At 25.4% G+C, this 14,698-nt stretch overlaps 1 protein-coding gene across 2 annotated transcripts in view; it reads left to right on the top strand.

Annotated features, from left to right (window-relative positions):
- Positions 1-13,596, top strand: part of LOC129963036 (sarcolemmal membrane-associated protein-like) — a 38,265-nt gene extending 24,669 nt beyond the window's left edge. For both annotated transcript variants that reach the window (XM_056077047.1, XM_056077048.1), the window contains exons 14-22: positions 1,696-1,755; positions 2,567-2,728; positions 4,494-4,556; positions 5,727-5,852; positions 6,755-6,868; positions 9,089-9,209; positions 12,083-12,227; positions 12,356-12,490; positions 13,322-13,596. In XM_056077047.1, the coding sequence (XP_055933022.1) occupies positions 1,696-1,755; positions 2,567-2,728; positions 4,494-4,556; positions 5,727-5,852; positions 6,755-6,868; positions 9,089-9,209; positions 12,083-12,227; positions 12,356-12,490; positions 13,322-13,426 (1,031 nt within the window). In that variant the 3' untranslated portion in view covers positions 13,427-13,596. The remainder of the gene's footprint in view (positions 1-1,695; positions 1,756-2,566; positions 2,729-4,493; positions 4,557-5,726; positions 5,853-6,754; positions 6,869-9,088; positions 9,210-12,082; positions 12,228-12,355; positions 12,491-13,321) is intronic.
- The last annotated feature ends 1,102 nt before the right edge of the window (positions 13,597-14,698 follow it).

The raw sequence follows: 14,698 nt of genomic DNA, 5'->3' as shown, positions 1-14,698 counted from the left end.
TCTGAATTTTTGGTACTTTTAAATGAGTGGGATTATCATATAGGTATTTCATGCATGAATAATCTTTAGTTTTTATGATGCTTTAAGGTAAAAATTTTTCCAGGATCTTACAGTAATATTAAAGGGGCTAAATGGTTATTGCTTAAAAATCTACATATATAATGAACAGCAGCAATTCTTAATATAAAATTTTTTAAATTCTATAGAAATATCAAAATTTTAACATGTCTTATAGTCTTGAGTGAATGAAAAAGGATTGTATGTTTTAAATTGCATAATTAGATATATGCAGAATTTGAAACATTGCATCATGTTTCTATTTATTAGACGAAGAATTACATCAGTTTTATTCATAGTCTGCTGCTGTAGAAATTTTGCCTGTAAAGAAAATCTAGCTTCTCTTTTTTTTTTTTTAAACAGACAATTTTTCATGCTGTGTAACATAAATTTGTGTTCTGTTTTATGCTTATGTTTGAATTTTTCAAATTACTCATTTCAATATATATAAAATATGAAGCTGCACCCAGTATTTTTAGATTAAAAAAAAACGTAGAATTTATATATATTTTTAGAATACATGGAACCCTTTGAAACAACTTATAATAAAACATTACTTTTATTTGTTAACTGTTGATAATTTTAATGCAACTTATTTAACTCTTGAATATTTCATTTTGAGAAATGTACTATTGTATTGAATGGTGTAAAAACATTTAATATATTAATTTTAGGCCTATAGAAGCTCTTTGTAGATATCACATAATTTCTGTAATGTATTATAACAATTATTTTAGTTGAATCAGTGGGAATGATCTTTCAAAATTTTCTCATGTACTTTTATAAATGTAGTACTTGCCTTTGACAAACAATAAATACAAAAGATCCTATTAGCATAAAGTTGTTGTTTTTTTTAGCAATTATCACTAGGATGCAGTTAAAGCACAATAACTAGAAGACCAAATGCATATTTTATATGGTCTTTTCCCCAAACAATTGAAACTAATATTGGATACAAAACTAAATTATAGCCATTAAAAAATCTCTTAACAAATTTCATATATTTAAATCATTGCATTTTTAGTGATCTCATTTGCATGCTTGTGAGAGACAGATAGACATATGGCTAATCCTTCGATGGATTTTATTTCAAATTTGTAGCATATCTACTTCTTAGATGTTAAATCTGAGTACCAAATTTTATCTGTCTGATTCTCTTTGGTTTAAAGACCATGTTTTTTTTTTGTTTTTTTTCTAGATCCAAATGATTTTGAGTTATATTCACAGACAGACCAGTATAATTTTTAAAATGCATTTTTTGTATTTGTTTAGTTTTGACATATTAGCAAGTACAAAACGAAATATGAGTTGTAGAAATAACAAAAATGATGTTTAAAATCATGTGTATATTGGAAGCTATTATTTATTGACCCACGGAACAACCAAAGATATTTTGTTGTTGTGACAAGACTTCAGTTTTCTGTAATTTAGCTTTGGGAGGGGGGGGGGATACTACTATCTTGTGCTTTAAAAGGCTATCTGCACTAAAAATATGTACTTAATTTAATTTATTCAGTTTATGCTTATTTAGACAAACTATCTGATTCATTGGTAGCTTTTAATCTATTTATGCTTTATTTTACAATGAAAAAAAATTGCATGTCTATTTATTTTAGATGTTTTTATATCTGTTTATAGATGGGTTGAATTCCACCTCAACTGATCAACCAGATAAAAATATAATTCAGGTTTTAAGTTGTAAGTAGTTTTTCTTTTATAATATGTAATTATAGAAAAGTTTTCACTTGTAACTTTTATTCAACCATAGCACACACTTACAAAAAAGTAAAATTTCATTTGATGGATTTACCTTTCAAAATTTACTAAATTCCTTTCAAATCCTACCTCTTTATTTTAATTAATGATGTACTTGCCTTTTCATCATAATTTTTTTTAATACATTCTTTTGCTTATATTGCTCTTTATTCTTGGAGCTTCTAAGTAAAAATTTTTGTTCTTCTTAAACACATTTTTGTTATTGTTTAGATAATTCTTAATAGCAAGAACATGGTCTTCTTTCTTTTGATTTTGTCTTTTAAAAAAAGAGAGAAAGAAATACCTGCTTTTCTTGTAATTACTATTCAAAAGTACCCTGTAACCCAATATTTTAGCACTTGTGAGATTGTTTGTACTTATATAATTTTGACAGAATTTTAAAATTATGATGAAATAATTAATCCTATCTAAATATATTAAGGGAAAAAAAATCGAACTTCTAAATATTTTTTTTAGATGTGCTATTTTCCCATTTGTAATTAGAATTTTGTGAAGCTAGAATTACTTTGTTTTAAATTTCACATATTTGTGCTCACTATGTTATGTGATAAGCATCTACAGATTAAAATTATTATGCATAAGCTAATGAATATGATGCATAGTGCACTAAGTTAGATCATCCAAATTGCATGCTCATCCCAATATTCCTTTTGTTATTATTTATGTTTTAATATATAAAGCCAATTGATTTTTTTAAGGATTTTAATAAATTTCATGTATTTCACTATTTCAGCTGAAGTAAACAGATTAGAGCTTGAATTACAGAGGGTTCAAAAAGAGAATCTGAAAAATGAATCGCTCTCTTATTCCGAAACTGATGATTTCACTTCCAATGGGGATGTCAAGCCAGCTGATTACCTCAACAAATTGCAAGTAGATGTTCAAAATTTAAAAAGTGAGTTGAAGTGTTAATTAATCCTGATTTTGGTTAAATTTATACGTAAGGAAAATTTAACAATTTTTACAAACACAAGTCTTTATTCTTAGCCATTGTAATACTACAAAATTCAAGCATGTAGGTGAGGAGAAATCCACAGTACTATTTGCTTTGATTGTAATACAAATATACAGGAAGAAATCTTATTCATCTTTAATTAAATTGACATTATAAAATGAAATTTCAAATAAGACAAGATTACAGAGGAAACTTTAATTTTAAGAATGAAGTCCATCTTGACTTACTCTATTTCATCTGTGTTTATATGCTTACTCATTTCTTCTGCCTTTCATTTTTCTCTTGAGGAGAACCCCTTGCATTTCACTCAATTACTATCAGCCTTTCCCCTTTATCGGTGCTTGCCTTTTGTCTTCCTTTCTCCTTATTTACCTTTGTAGAATTTCTAACGAAACTTTCATTACCAGGGCTGGCCATTGATACAAAACGGAACACCTATCTGTTTGACTGGCATGGGTCATTTATACAAGTGGTTTCCTCTTGAATAACACTTGCTAAGCTAATCCATCATCTCTGGATCTGCATTGGCATGGTGGTAAAGTCTCGGCTTCAGACCAGAGGATTCCCAGACTCAAAAACAGATTCAATCAAAAGTTTGTTGTGTATGTAGGCCTGATGCATGTTAAACCTCTTATTGAGAGTTCAAATTATCTCTTTCTATTATGGCATGGAAATTAAGAGAGGATTGCCAACTCTCAAATTATCCTCATCTTGCCTCTTTACAGATTGAGGTCTGTCTCAAAATAGCCTTTGTATTGCTTCAAAACAAGACTTAATATAACTAAATCGTGGATCTGTGTTTCTCTATCACCTGTAAAGTTTGAATTTGCAAATTTTATGATAATTAAGCTTTCTGTATTCAACTATTTCTGTATTTTCTGCATTATTCTTTATTTGATCATCAGTAATTATTACAGTTTGCCAAACTTTTGTAAAATTTTCCCTTTTATGTCATTGAGGGTAAACAACATCACTGTTGGCATTGCATTAGTTAAATTTTGAATAATTGCATTTGTTAAATTTTGAAAAGAAAAAAAAATGCTTATAATTGCACTTAAATGTTATTCAGTTTTTGAATGATCCATGAATAATAGCTTTGCAGTTATTATTCACTGATAATTAAATCAGCCTAATTTTTCATATTTTAAAATTGCTACTCTTAATGAGACATATATAACTATAGAAAATTATAAATAGAAATTAATTAAGAGTTTTTTTTAAGGAGTTATTTTCAGAGTTCATTGCTTAGTGACTAATCCTAAGAGCTAAAATTTTACTGCTGCTAGCAGATAAGCATATTCAAAAATAACTGTCAAAACAAATGTGTTTTTACATTTTTTTTCCCTTAATTTTCTGCACAAAAAATAAAATTTGTTGTAACATCAACTATGATTTTTATTCTTTCAACAAGAACTTTTACTTACTGAATTATTATTAGGTAGTCTTCATATAAATAATGTTCATAAAAAAATTGAAGGAAACTTTTTTAATTTAAAATGTATCTTTGTTGTATTCTTCTTTATCAGCAATATCATCTGTAACAAATGTCTCCCTTCCCCCCCTCCCCCATGTATTCCACCTTATTTTATTTTTTAAAGAAAATATTAATAATAAACTGATGAAAAATTTTGGCTTTGATATAAATACTTTTTAAAATTTTACTTTTTATATAGTTTAAAATATAATTTAGATAAATATTTTTTAGAACTCCTGGCAGAAAGTAGAGATAATAAAAAATTAGTAGATGCTGAATTATCACTAGCCAAAAGTAAGTTCCTTATTTAATTATATTTATATATTTCTATTAATAATAAAGATGATAATGTTAATATTCTGCAAGACAGATCATTTGATCTAAAGTACCAAATTTATACAAATTTATTTTGGAAGATAAAAATGTGTGACTCATAGTGATTTTCTTTTTTAATTCATGAAATTTTGATGTTTAATTTATTATAACTTCTTAAATTCTACTATTACAAAAATCATCTTAAAATGTCAGAAATTATGTTTTCAATGGAATCAGTTTGTTTGCAATGTATTTTTCAAATCTATTTCTTATTATTTTTCATAAAAATTTTGAAGCATATTTTACAGCAATATAACTGTTGGAAAGAAACTATTATTATTTTGTTTTATTGTTTCTACATTCTTGATGATGAAGTTACAGTTTTTAATACACTTAAAATATTTTTCCTCAGTAGGGAAGCTTCTATGTAAAGAATGTTTTTAATATTCTTTTTGAAATTTAATTGTACTTGCCTTACGTGAGGCTTATCTTTAATTGTAAACATTCATGAAAATTTTTTTTACACTGTTGCTTTTTTATGTATGAACTTGATAAATAAAATTATATTTTCACTCCTATTGCTTGAAAATTGCTTTTTTTATTATATTGCACTAATTTTCTTTGTGAATAATCAATGTTCACAAATATTAGACAAATTAAGAAAAATATTTTATAATAAACATAAAACCACTTTTATTTTCCGTCCTTAAGTTCTGAATGTTAAGTTTCTGTTTTTGAGAAGAAAAAAAATGTATATCTTGACTTTTAAATACTTGTATTTTAAATTGAAGTTTAAATTTCAAGTCATTTTAGATGAAATTAGTGAGATGCATAGTATAATAAAAGAAATAATATAAATTCTCTAAAGTAATACATGCTACATATCTATTAAAGTGTGAAGTTTAAAAATATTTTTCAGAGAAAGCCTTGAGAACAAGTTACATAAAATATTTCATTGATAATTTTAGTAATCATTAATTCCAGAAAACTAGCTAGTCACCAATGGTAGCTAGTAATTAATAAAGTGTAAAATGCATTTAAAATAGAATAGTGTAAATTTCACCAATGATTTTCATTTATTATATAAAGCTATGATTATATAAATATATCTTGTGATTGATTTTTTTTTTGTTTCATTTTTTTTTCTAGCTCAATTAGAAGAAAGTCAGAAAAATATCAAGTCAATAACAACTGAACTTAATTTTATTTTAGACCAGTTAGTGAAAGCAAAAGAGGAATTGGAATATAAAACTAATCAAATAAAGCACTTACAAGGTAATTTTTGAAGAAATCAAGCTCATTTAGTAATATAGTTTAAAACATTCTTTTTCTAAAAATCTTTTAACTATTAACATTCCTATAAAATTAAACTAAATACCAGACTACTGTAAAAGTTAGTATTTAATAATTATTTTATGAGCATTTGGAAAATATCTTTAATTTATTCATTCTGCTAAAAATTTCATATTTAAGATCATATTTTAAATTATTTTGTTGAAATTAAGTGTTTTAAGTGAAATTTTTTATCTTTCTTTCATGAAGTACTTATATATCCATGTTAAAATAATACTGAAATGAAAATATATCTTATAGTTCAGCTATTAGTATTTTTTTAAATGATAGTAGGGATAGTAGGATAAATTATGATAGTAGGGGAAATTTTTTTAACCAACTTTTTTTTTAAACAAATAACATTAGCATAAGTTATTAAGTTCTTTATTTTAGAAGGGGAAAGTGCTTTCATGTATTTCTGTTATTTATATGATAGGTATAAGCTACATATTTTCTTTTTTGAAATTTAAATCATACATCTGTTTTTATATAGTTTTGACTAATGTCATTCCTTGTTGTATTTTTTATAGATTTTTTTAAACAGTTTTACATACGCCAAAATTTTTACACATTATTTTTATTTACAAATTATAAAATTTTACAAAATTTATTAGTAAAGATAGTAATTAAACCTAAAAATATTCTTGCATATTAATGGATAGTTACAGCACTTCTATAACTATAATGCACTGAGCACCACTGGCCCCAAGTTTAAAATATCTCTGATTTCCTATTGTAGCAGTGTTATATCTATAAGTCACTCTATATAATTATCAAAAATATTAATTCTTCTTTTAATTTTTCTTATATATATAACATGAGGATGGATCTTTTCTTTCTTTTAGAAGTATTAGAATCTATAAATACAGAAAATTTTCCTGAGAAACAAAAAGAAATGATACAACAAGCAATAGAAGAACTTAATAAAACCTTTAGTCAAAAATTTAAAGACTTAAAAGGTAAGTGAACCCTTTTTAAAATTTATTATTATTGTGTTAGTTTGATAACACATAATTCTTTTTCTCGTAATCTGTTTTATCCCAGTTTGTTTTTACTTTGTTCATATTTGAAAGTAACCAGATTTTCTGAAGTGTGTTAAACCTAAACAAACTAAATCTAACATTTTATTTGTTTATTTATTTATTTTTATCATAAGTATGATCCATTCTCAAAATAGAACATAGGAATGAAGGGATAAAATTTCCTCTCCTAGGTTTTAGTATTTTCATTCTTAGTGAAAAGCAATTTCCCATATGCAAATACTATCTCATTATTTGTATTAGAATGTCATTTTTTAATTAAATATGACTCTAAACTTGGTAGAAAGGACCAAAGAAGAACTGGTAAAGTGATTCATCATATCTCCTATGTTATATTTTGGGTTTTTCTTTACAGCTATCTTTTAACAACAGTGCTGTTTTTCTCTTTATAGTAGAAGATGGCTATCACCATCTTTGCAAATGTCTTTTGCATTAGAAGGTACAGAACTGGGTCTGCACCTTGTTCTGGTCATAGTCTTTTTTTAAATAAACCATTGTTATTGCTCTTCAGAATTTCTTCGAGACATCACTTTTGTCGACAGTTTTGTTTTCCATCCATGCATTTACCTTTGGCGTGCCCAATGTATGTATGAATGAAAAGTGCATCTTAATTGCATATAGTCCAACAAACCTGTAGTAAGGATATACCCTGTTCATATGTTTATTGTTAATTTCGCAGAGTTTATTATCATTTATTTTCTTAATTGCCTAAATTTCACTTCACCATTGCTTAACTCGGAAAATAATACTGAAACCTGCATTTTTGTGTTTTAGGTCAATGCCTTTTCAAGGTACAGAAAATTCATAATTTTAAGGGTTTTTGGGTCAATTTCTTTAATTTTTTTTATTTATTTATTTTTGTAACTTCCTTATTTCATTGTTAGAAGTACTATAACCTTTTTCAATGAATTCAGTACACTGATTTTGTTATAGGTACTTGTTACAAAATGCCATTTTGTATTCAAAGGCCTTAAAAAGACTTTATCAGTATTGTTTTAGTCCATTCCTACTGAATGCTACATAATCATTTTATCAATGCTTTTCCAAGAAGTGCCTAAACTTCACAAATTATTATTGAGCATAGTAAACAAAAGTTTTACCTTGGAAGATTCATTCTCAGAATACTGACTAATTGCTCCATTGTTCATAAATTGTAACTAAAATTTTTAACTTTTGGGAATAATTTTGCATTATGACATTTTACAGCAGAATAATGCTGTTTTTCAGCTGTCCCTTAAGGACAATAGGCTAATATCTAGTTTAAATAGCAAAGCTGTTACACAGGTTGTCCATTTTAATCATGGACCAATGGCTTATTTCTAATTTGTTGGAGATAGGCGTGTACTTCCAAATGAAAGAATTTCTTAAATTACACGAAGGATTATATTTTTATGATGTCTCAATCAAAATATGGACTGTTGAAAAATTATGAAATTAAATTTTTATTCAGTTTATAATATTTAGTTACAGTTAAGTTAGTTTAAGTTTATACAATTAATAATATTTAGTAAACTGTTTTTGACATGAACATCTTAAACAAAAACCCTTTCTCTTCTGCAACTAAAACTGACTAAGTTATAAAGCTTCGAATTTCATTATTTTAAAACATTCAATAGCCATTTAGAACATTGTTGATTGCCGAATATTTCTCAAGGAAAGCTTTGAAAAAAGTCTGAGGAAAAGATGTGCAAAAGTTCATAACTCACTCTGATTTAATCATATAAATCTGATTTAATCATAAATGTGCAACTTTTTTTAAAATTTAAAATAGTAGGAATGGTAGTAGTAAAGTAGTTACAAATATTAGTATAATTAAGAGTGACTTATAAAAATTTATACTTTGTAATTTTTTTCTTGTATTTCATGTACTAACTCGCACAATGTAAAGTATGATTTTTTTATATCATTTAAAACATTCCAATTAAAAATATATGCCTATCTTTAATGATTTAGAAACTATTTATTGTTACAATTAGAAAGAAAGGCCTGTGGAATCTACGTAATAGGAGCAAAATAATAATTAAAAAAAGATCTAAATATTCTAATAATGACCATATTACAAAATTTATTTTCTTAATCATGAGATGTTTTTGTATCAAGAAAAATGAGTTGTTTGTAAATTTCGTCATTTTGTTCTAGAATCTAACTCCTTGAGCAAAAGAGATCCAGATTATATTTCTTTATCCGACTATGAAGGTCTCAAAAAAGACTGTGCCATGTACAAAGATAGGATAAAATCTCTTGAATCTGACTTGATGAGGTAAGTTGCATATATATTTTTTTGATTAAAAAAATGTGTGTGTAGAAATTAATATAATTTAATTAAATGTTGAAGATTAAGACCATTTATAATTAACTATTTATATATTCCAAAGCAGATGTATTAAACTTAAAAGCTAAAGGGAAAAATTAAATTTATATTGTAGAGTAAATAAATCCTCCATCCTCCCCCCCCCCAAAAAAATTGTAAAAAAATCTTAATGCTGTTTTTTACTCAAAATCATCTTATATTAAAACCAAAACTTTTTGTCAACCTTCAAAATTATCTCTAAATTGTACTTAGTTTTTATTTACACAAGAGCTCGTATTCGTATAAAATTTCATGCTGGCTCAATTTTTTCAAATGTGAATATCCAGTTCAGAATGTTTATTCAAATTCTTTAGATTAAATTAGCTTCAATAGATAACCTCTGTTATTTCAAAGAAATAAATGTGTTATAGGCATTTGAAATGTAGTGCTTCTAATATTAAATAAAGTTTTATTTTTTAAGATATTAAAATATTTACAATTGTGCTTTATATATAATTTTATCTTAGATGTGTTTTTAATTTTTTCAATTTTACAAAAATATTTTTTGATTCAACTAAATTTGTAGTTTAACAATTATTAAATAGAAAGGCAAATATTTGGATGCTAATCAAAAAAGTATAAATTGAGACAATAATGTAGAGAAAAAAATATGGGAAAAAAAATTCACAGAATGCTACCATTTTCATTACTTTTGGGAAGATGGGTTGTCATAATTTAAGAAATGCATCTACTAAAGAAATATCTAATGAAATAGAAAATAAAATAGACTTTGAATATTACTTTAACCAATATACAAATAAAATAAAATTTAATGTGTCCAGGGAATATTATTTAATTTTACTCAACTGAATATTTATGTATAAGCTTAGAAACAGAACATTTTATTTTGATTGATTGTTTGATTTAACATTTTATTTGTTTGTTTATTTATTTATTTACTATATAACATGTAGTGAGAATGATAAATAATATTAATGGATGATTCTGTTATGTCCACTGGAGAATGACACATAAAATGAATGCTCACTGCCAGATTAAGAGTTAAAGGAATAAATAAGTATTGATAGAACATTTTTCAAACTAAATATGATGCAAAAGTAGGGAAGAATCAAAAATTATATTTAATAAGCAATTTCAATGAAATTGTATTTGTGTGTACTGAACTGATAAGGGGTAGTCAAATTTGTAGAAAAATTCTTAATCTATAAAATAATATTCAAAAAAAAATATTTGAAAAATTAACAAAGTATGAATGCACAAACTTGTAAAAGTAAAAATGTGAACAATTAAAGTGAAATAATAATTCTATGAATAGATTAAATACTGGCATTGGATTTTAACATAGTATCATTTTTTAAATGAAATAGAATTTTAAAGATGTATTTAGTTTTTTTTTTTTTTTTTTTTTTTTTTTATGTATATGATTCTTTTTATTTAAAAAAAATATTTCAAATAATGCTACATCAGGTATGTTTGTAGCTGTTCTTTTTCTATTATTATTATTTTGAAAACTTTATAATGAAAATTAATTTTAGACATCTTCTAGTATTACTACTAAAATTTGAGTTTAGAACTTTTCACTGTATTTATTATGCAAAAGTTTGTATTTTTCTAATAAAGAAGGATCATAATTTTCTTTTAAAGGCTATTTTATACAATAGGAAAATTCTTATTTTTGCATTCTGCAGATTGCTCAATGAAAGTTTTACAGTATATTTAAAATAATGAAAAAGTTTTAAAAGTATCACCTAATAATAATTTTTTTAACTACTCTAAAGGTACCTATTAATTAAACATTTTCATTTCATTTTAACAATTTAAATTTTGTGATATTCAATTACTTTTTAATCTAGTCAGCATATAAAGAATACTATGTCATATTGTATATTTGTAGTTTAATTTTGAGTAAGGAGATGAATATACACAACTTTTAATTACTATATGAAATTTTCTTTCCTAATTTTTTTTTTTTTTTTTTAATAAATGAGCATGAAAATAAGAATACATATTTTCAGATTCATATTTCAATAAATGTTTTGCCTCATATCTTTTAGTATATGTGTTTTTTATATTTTAAAATTGTTAGACTGAAGGGCCTCAAATCAAATTAGTTAGTGAAAAGTAAACTGTTCTTTGAATGACAGGTTTTTTACATTTTTGTATACTGAGGCAGCCTTATCCTTAGATTTATTTTCATATATATCTCCACTTGTTTGGTTTCTAATAACCTAAAATTTCATTTTCAGAAAATTCTAAATGAAAGAAAAAATTTAATAAAAAGAGAAATCAGATTTTGCTTTGAAAAATTTGAAGCTGATATGAAAATAAATATGAAGATAGCCCTGATGCCTGAGCAGTTTACATTTATTAAAAGAGAATGCATTTTGTAAATAGCTTACAATTTTTTTTTAACAGACATAGAAGTTAGTGTTTTCTCTCATGCCTTCTGTTTCTTTTTTACCATTTTGCACCCTTTCAGGAGACATTGTTGACAATCATAACATTATTGATCCATGGCAGTTTGTTCCTTATACATTATTATATATTCATTCATTATTACATGCGTTTTGAAATTTATTGAAAATAATTGCAATATGAAAGTTTTATAAAGAATTTTGTTCAGATAATATCGTCAATATATTTTAATGGATTTTCTAGTTTTTAAATTTTATTTTTTGTAGTTAATTGCATGAATATGAGTACCGATAATTTTTGTAAATATTTAATTCAATAATACATATTAAAATTCTATTATAAATGTAAAGAAATTTATATTAAAGGTTTCTTTTTATTATTTATGATGCAATTCTCTTGTGTTTCAGACACATAGTTGAAAGCACTAAACTTGAAGTTCAAAATCGAGCTCTCGGAGAGCTGCACGAGAACCTGAAGTCTCCTCTGGTAAAGCAAGACTCAGACGATCTCACTTTCTCTACAGAATCTGAACTGGATGAGACTGCAAGGAAGGTAAGAATAACTCATATTATGAAGCACTTTATTTCTTAAAAGGGCTTCTATAAAAAAATCATTTGACTTTTTATGGCATCAATTTAGAAATTCCTTTCCATTTATATATAAACCTTTGTGAATTTCAGTTGTTAAATGCTCAAGAAGAGATAATCCTGGTTAAGGAGCGGTATGAGGAATGCAACAAGGAGAAATCCTATCTACAGGGAGAGCTCAATGCACTGAAAGAACAAATTCAGATCCTTCAAGTGCAAGCAAAAACGGTTAAGTATTGTGTTATTAAATATTTTCAGAATTCAAACAATCTTACAGTGACTTGTGTGAAAGAAATTTATTAAATTAAGAAAATTTGGTTCTTTTAATTGATTGTTTACTAATTACAAATGCTTTAATTGTTTTATTTATGCATTTATTTTTTAACTCTTCAATTTATTTTATATTTTGTTCTTACATTTTTTTGTTTGAAAGGTGTTATTTTTTAAACATTCTTAACTTATATGAGCCCAGAAATTTATCAATTTATTACTGTGAATAAAATTATTTACTGAATTTATTACTGTGAAATCATCGGTATTTAATGGATCCTAATTCATCCTAATAACCATAATACTTAAAAATTATCTGTTGGACCACTCTTAGTATAATTATAAATTATTAAAGTATCTATTTCTAATAGATAAAATGCTTTAAAAATATAGTTTGTTATTTGACTGAAAAAATTTAGATTATATATTTTTTTGCAATCATCCAGTCCTTTCAGTCATATTTTAATAACATTTTGACATACTGAAACTTATATTCACATATATTGGAAGATTTACAACTGAGCCAGTTTTAATTGTATAAATGTTGAATTATTTTATTAAAATATTATTGTGTAAAGATTTTTTTTAACAGGATTGATTGGACAGGACCAAGAAATAACAAAAATTAATTTTTACTTTTTTGAGACTTTTAAAACTTTTTTTTCTATTGAAAGTGTATATCTGTCTTTAATAAGTAAACATGATCCTATAGCTAATTTTTAAGAATAGTTAACCTTTATAACATATATTGTATATAACCATTTCTAAAATAAAAAAATTTACATGCAGGTTTCTGTGTGTTCCTTCATCCCGCTGGTTGTCCTGGCTGTCGCCATGATGTTGGCATTTTACCCAACACTGGCTCATCTCACTGCCACATCCGACCAAACGTAACTCAGACACAGATGCCTTAGCTGTACAGAGCAGAGAGAAAGATTTCCGTTTGCTTCTTATTTGTAATTAGTGTATTTTATCTGTGTCTTTTTGTACAGTTGAGTAAGAGTTTTATTTGATCCATTTATGTTCCCCATTATAATTTAATACACATTAAATTATGTTCTGTATATTGACTGTGTGCGTGTCATTCAGTATGATTGCCTAGAGTGAGCTGGTCTTGTACCAAGAACTGCCAGAGGCCTGCACAGGAATTGCTATAAAATTCCTTAATCTTTATGTTGTTTCATTTTCATTACTCAGCAAAGTCCAATCAATTTTAGGATTAAACATTATTTCAAAAGGATTTTTTAATTAGACTTGTCACCTTTATTTATAAAAAAAAAATGAAAATTATCATAATTGCAAGCCTAAAAATATTCTCTGTTTATAATCTTCTACTGTAACTCCCCTCTCCCTCTTTTCTGACTTGCTATGTTGTTTTATTGCATAAACCAGAAGTTAGCATCTTTTTCTCTGATCTAAAGAATGTTTTATTAAATAGATTTGAGAAAATATCCCTAAATTTACTGCTTATATACCTTAACATGAAATTAATGAATTTATTTATATTCTAAAGTTTGATTCTTAAAAATATGTTAAATTCAAGCCTTTTTTTTTTTTTTTTTTTTGTCTTAATATTTCATAAAAATGCATTTAGTTTATTTCAAATATTGTTGTAAATCACTTTTTTTTAATAAATATTCACAAATTCTAAGCACAAAATAAACTAGAATCTAAAAAATGTTACTTCATAACTAAAAAAACAGTAGCATTTTAATTAACATCTTTCAGCTGATAAAAACTTAAAACCTTTGTCTCCTGTGCTTGACTCTTGCAGTAGTATGTACCATTTGCATTAGAAAATGCGGTTTCTAGTTGTCACAAATCATATGTTAATCACAGATATTTTATCACCTGCATTTTTTTGTACATAGAAATTAAAATGTCAAAGGGAAAAATTCTTTTAAATGAACTTAGAAAAACAAAAAGGAAATATATATTGCTTCCATAATTCTAGTTCATTGTTATTTTATGACAGTAATATATAGTAAAATATGTGCATGTATATACCCAAGCAAATTTTTACTATTTGAACTAAATCAATTATTGCTCTAAGATATGATTTTATTTTATTCAGTACATGTATAAACAAATGTGCTGTGACAAATTTTGTATGAAAAAAAAATATGTAACAATAGATAAATAAAAAATTAAAATATTTGAAGTTCA

Source organism: Argiope bruennichi, chromosome 3, assembly GCF_947563725.1.
Source record: "Argiope bruennichi chromosome 3, qqArgBrue1.1, whole genome shotgun sequence".
Classification (NCBI taxonomy): domain Eukaryota; kingdom Metazoa; phylum Arthropoda; class Arachnida; order Araneae; family Araneidae; genus Argiope; species Argiope bruennichi.
This window is presented reverse-complemented; position numbering and strand designations above follow the sequence as displayed.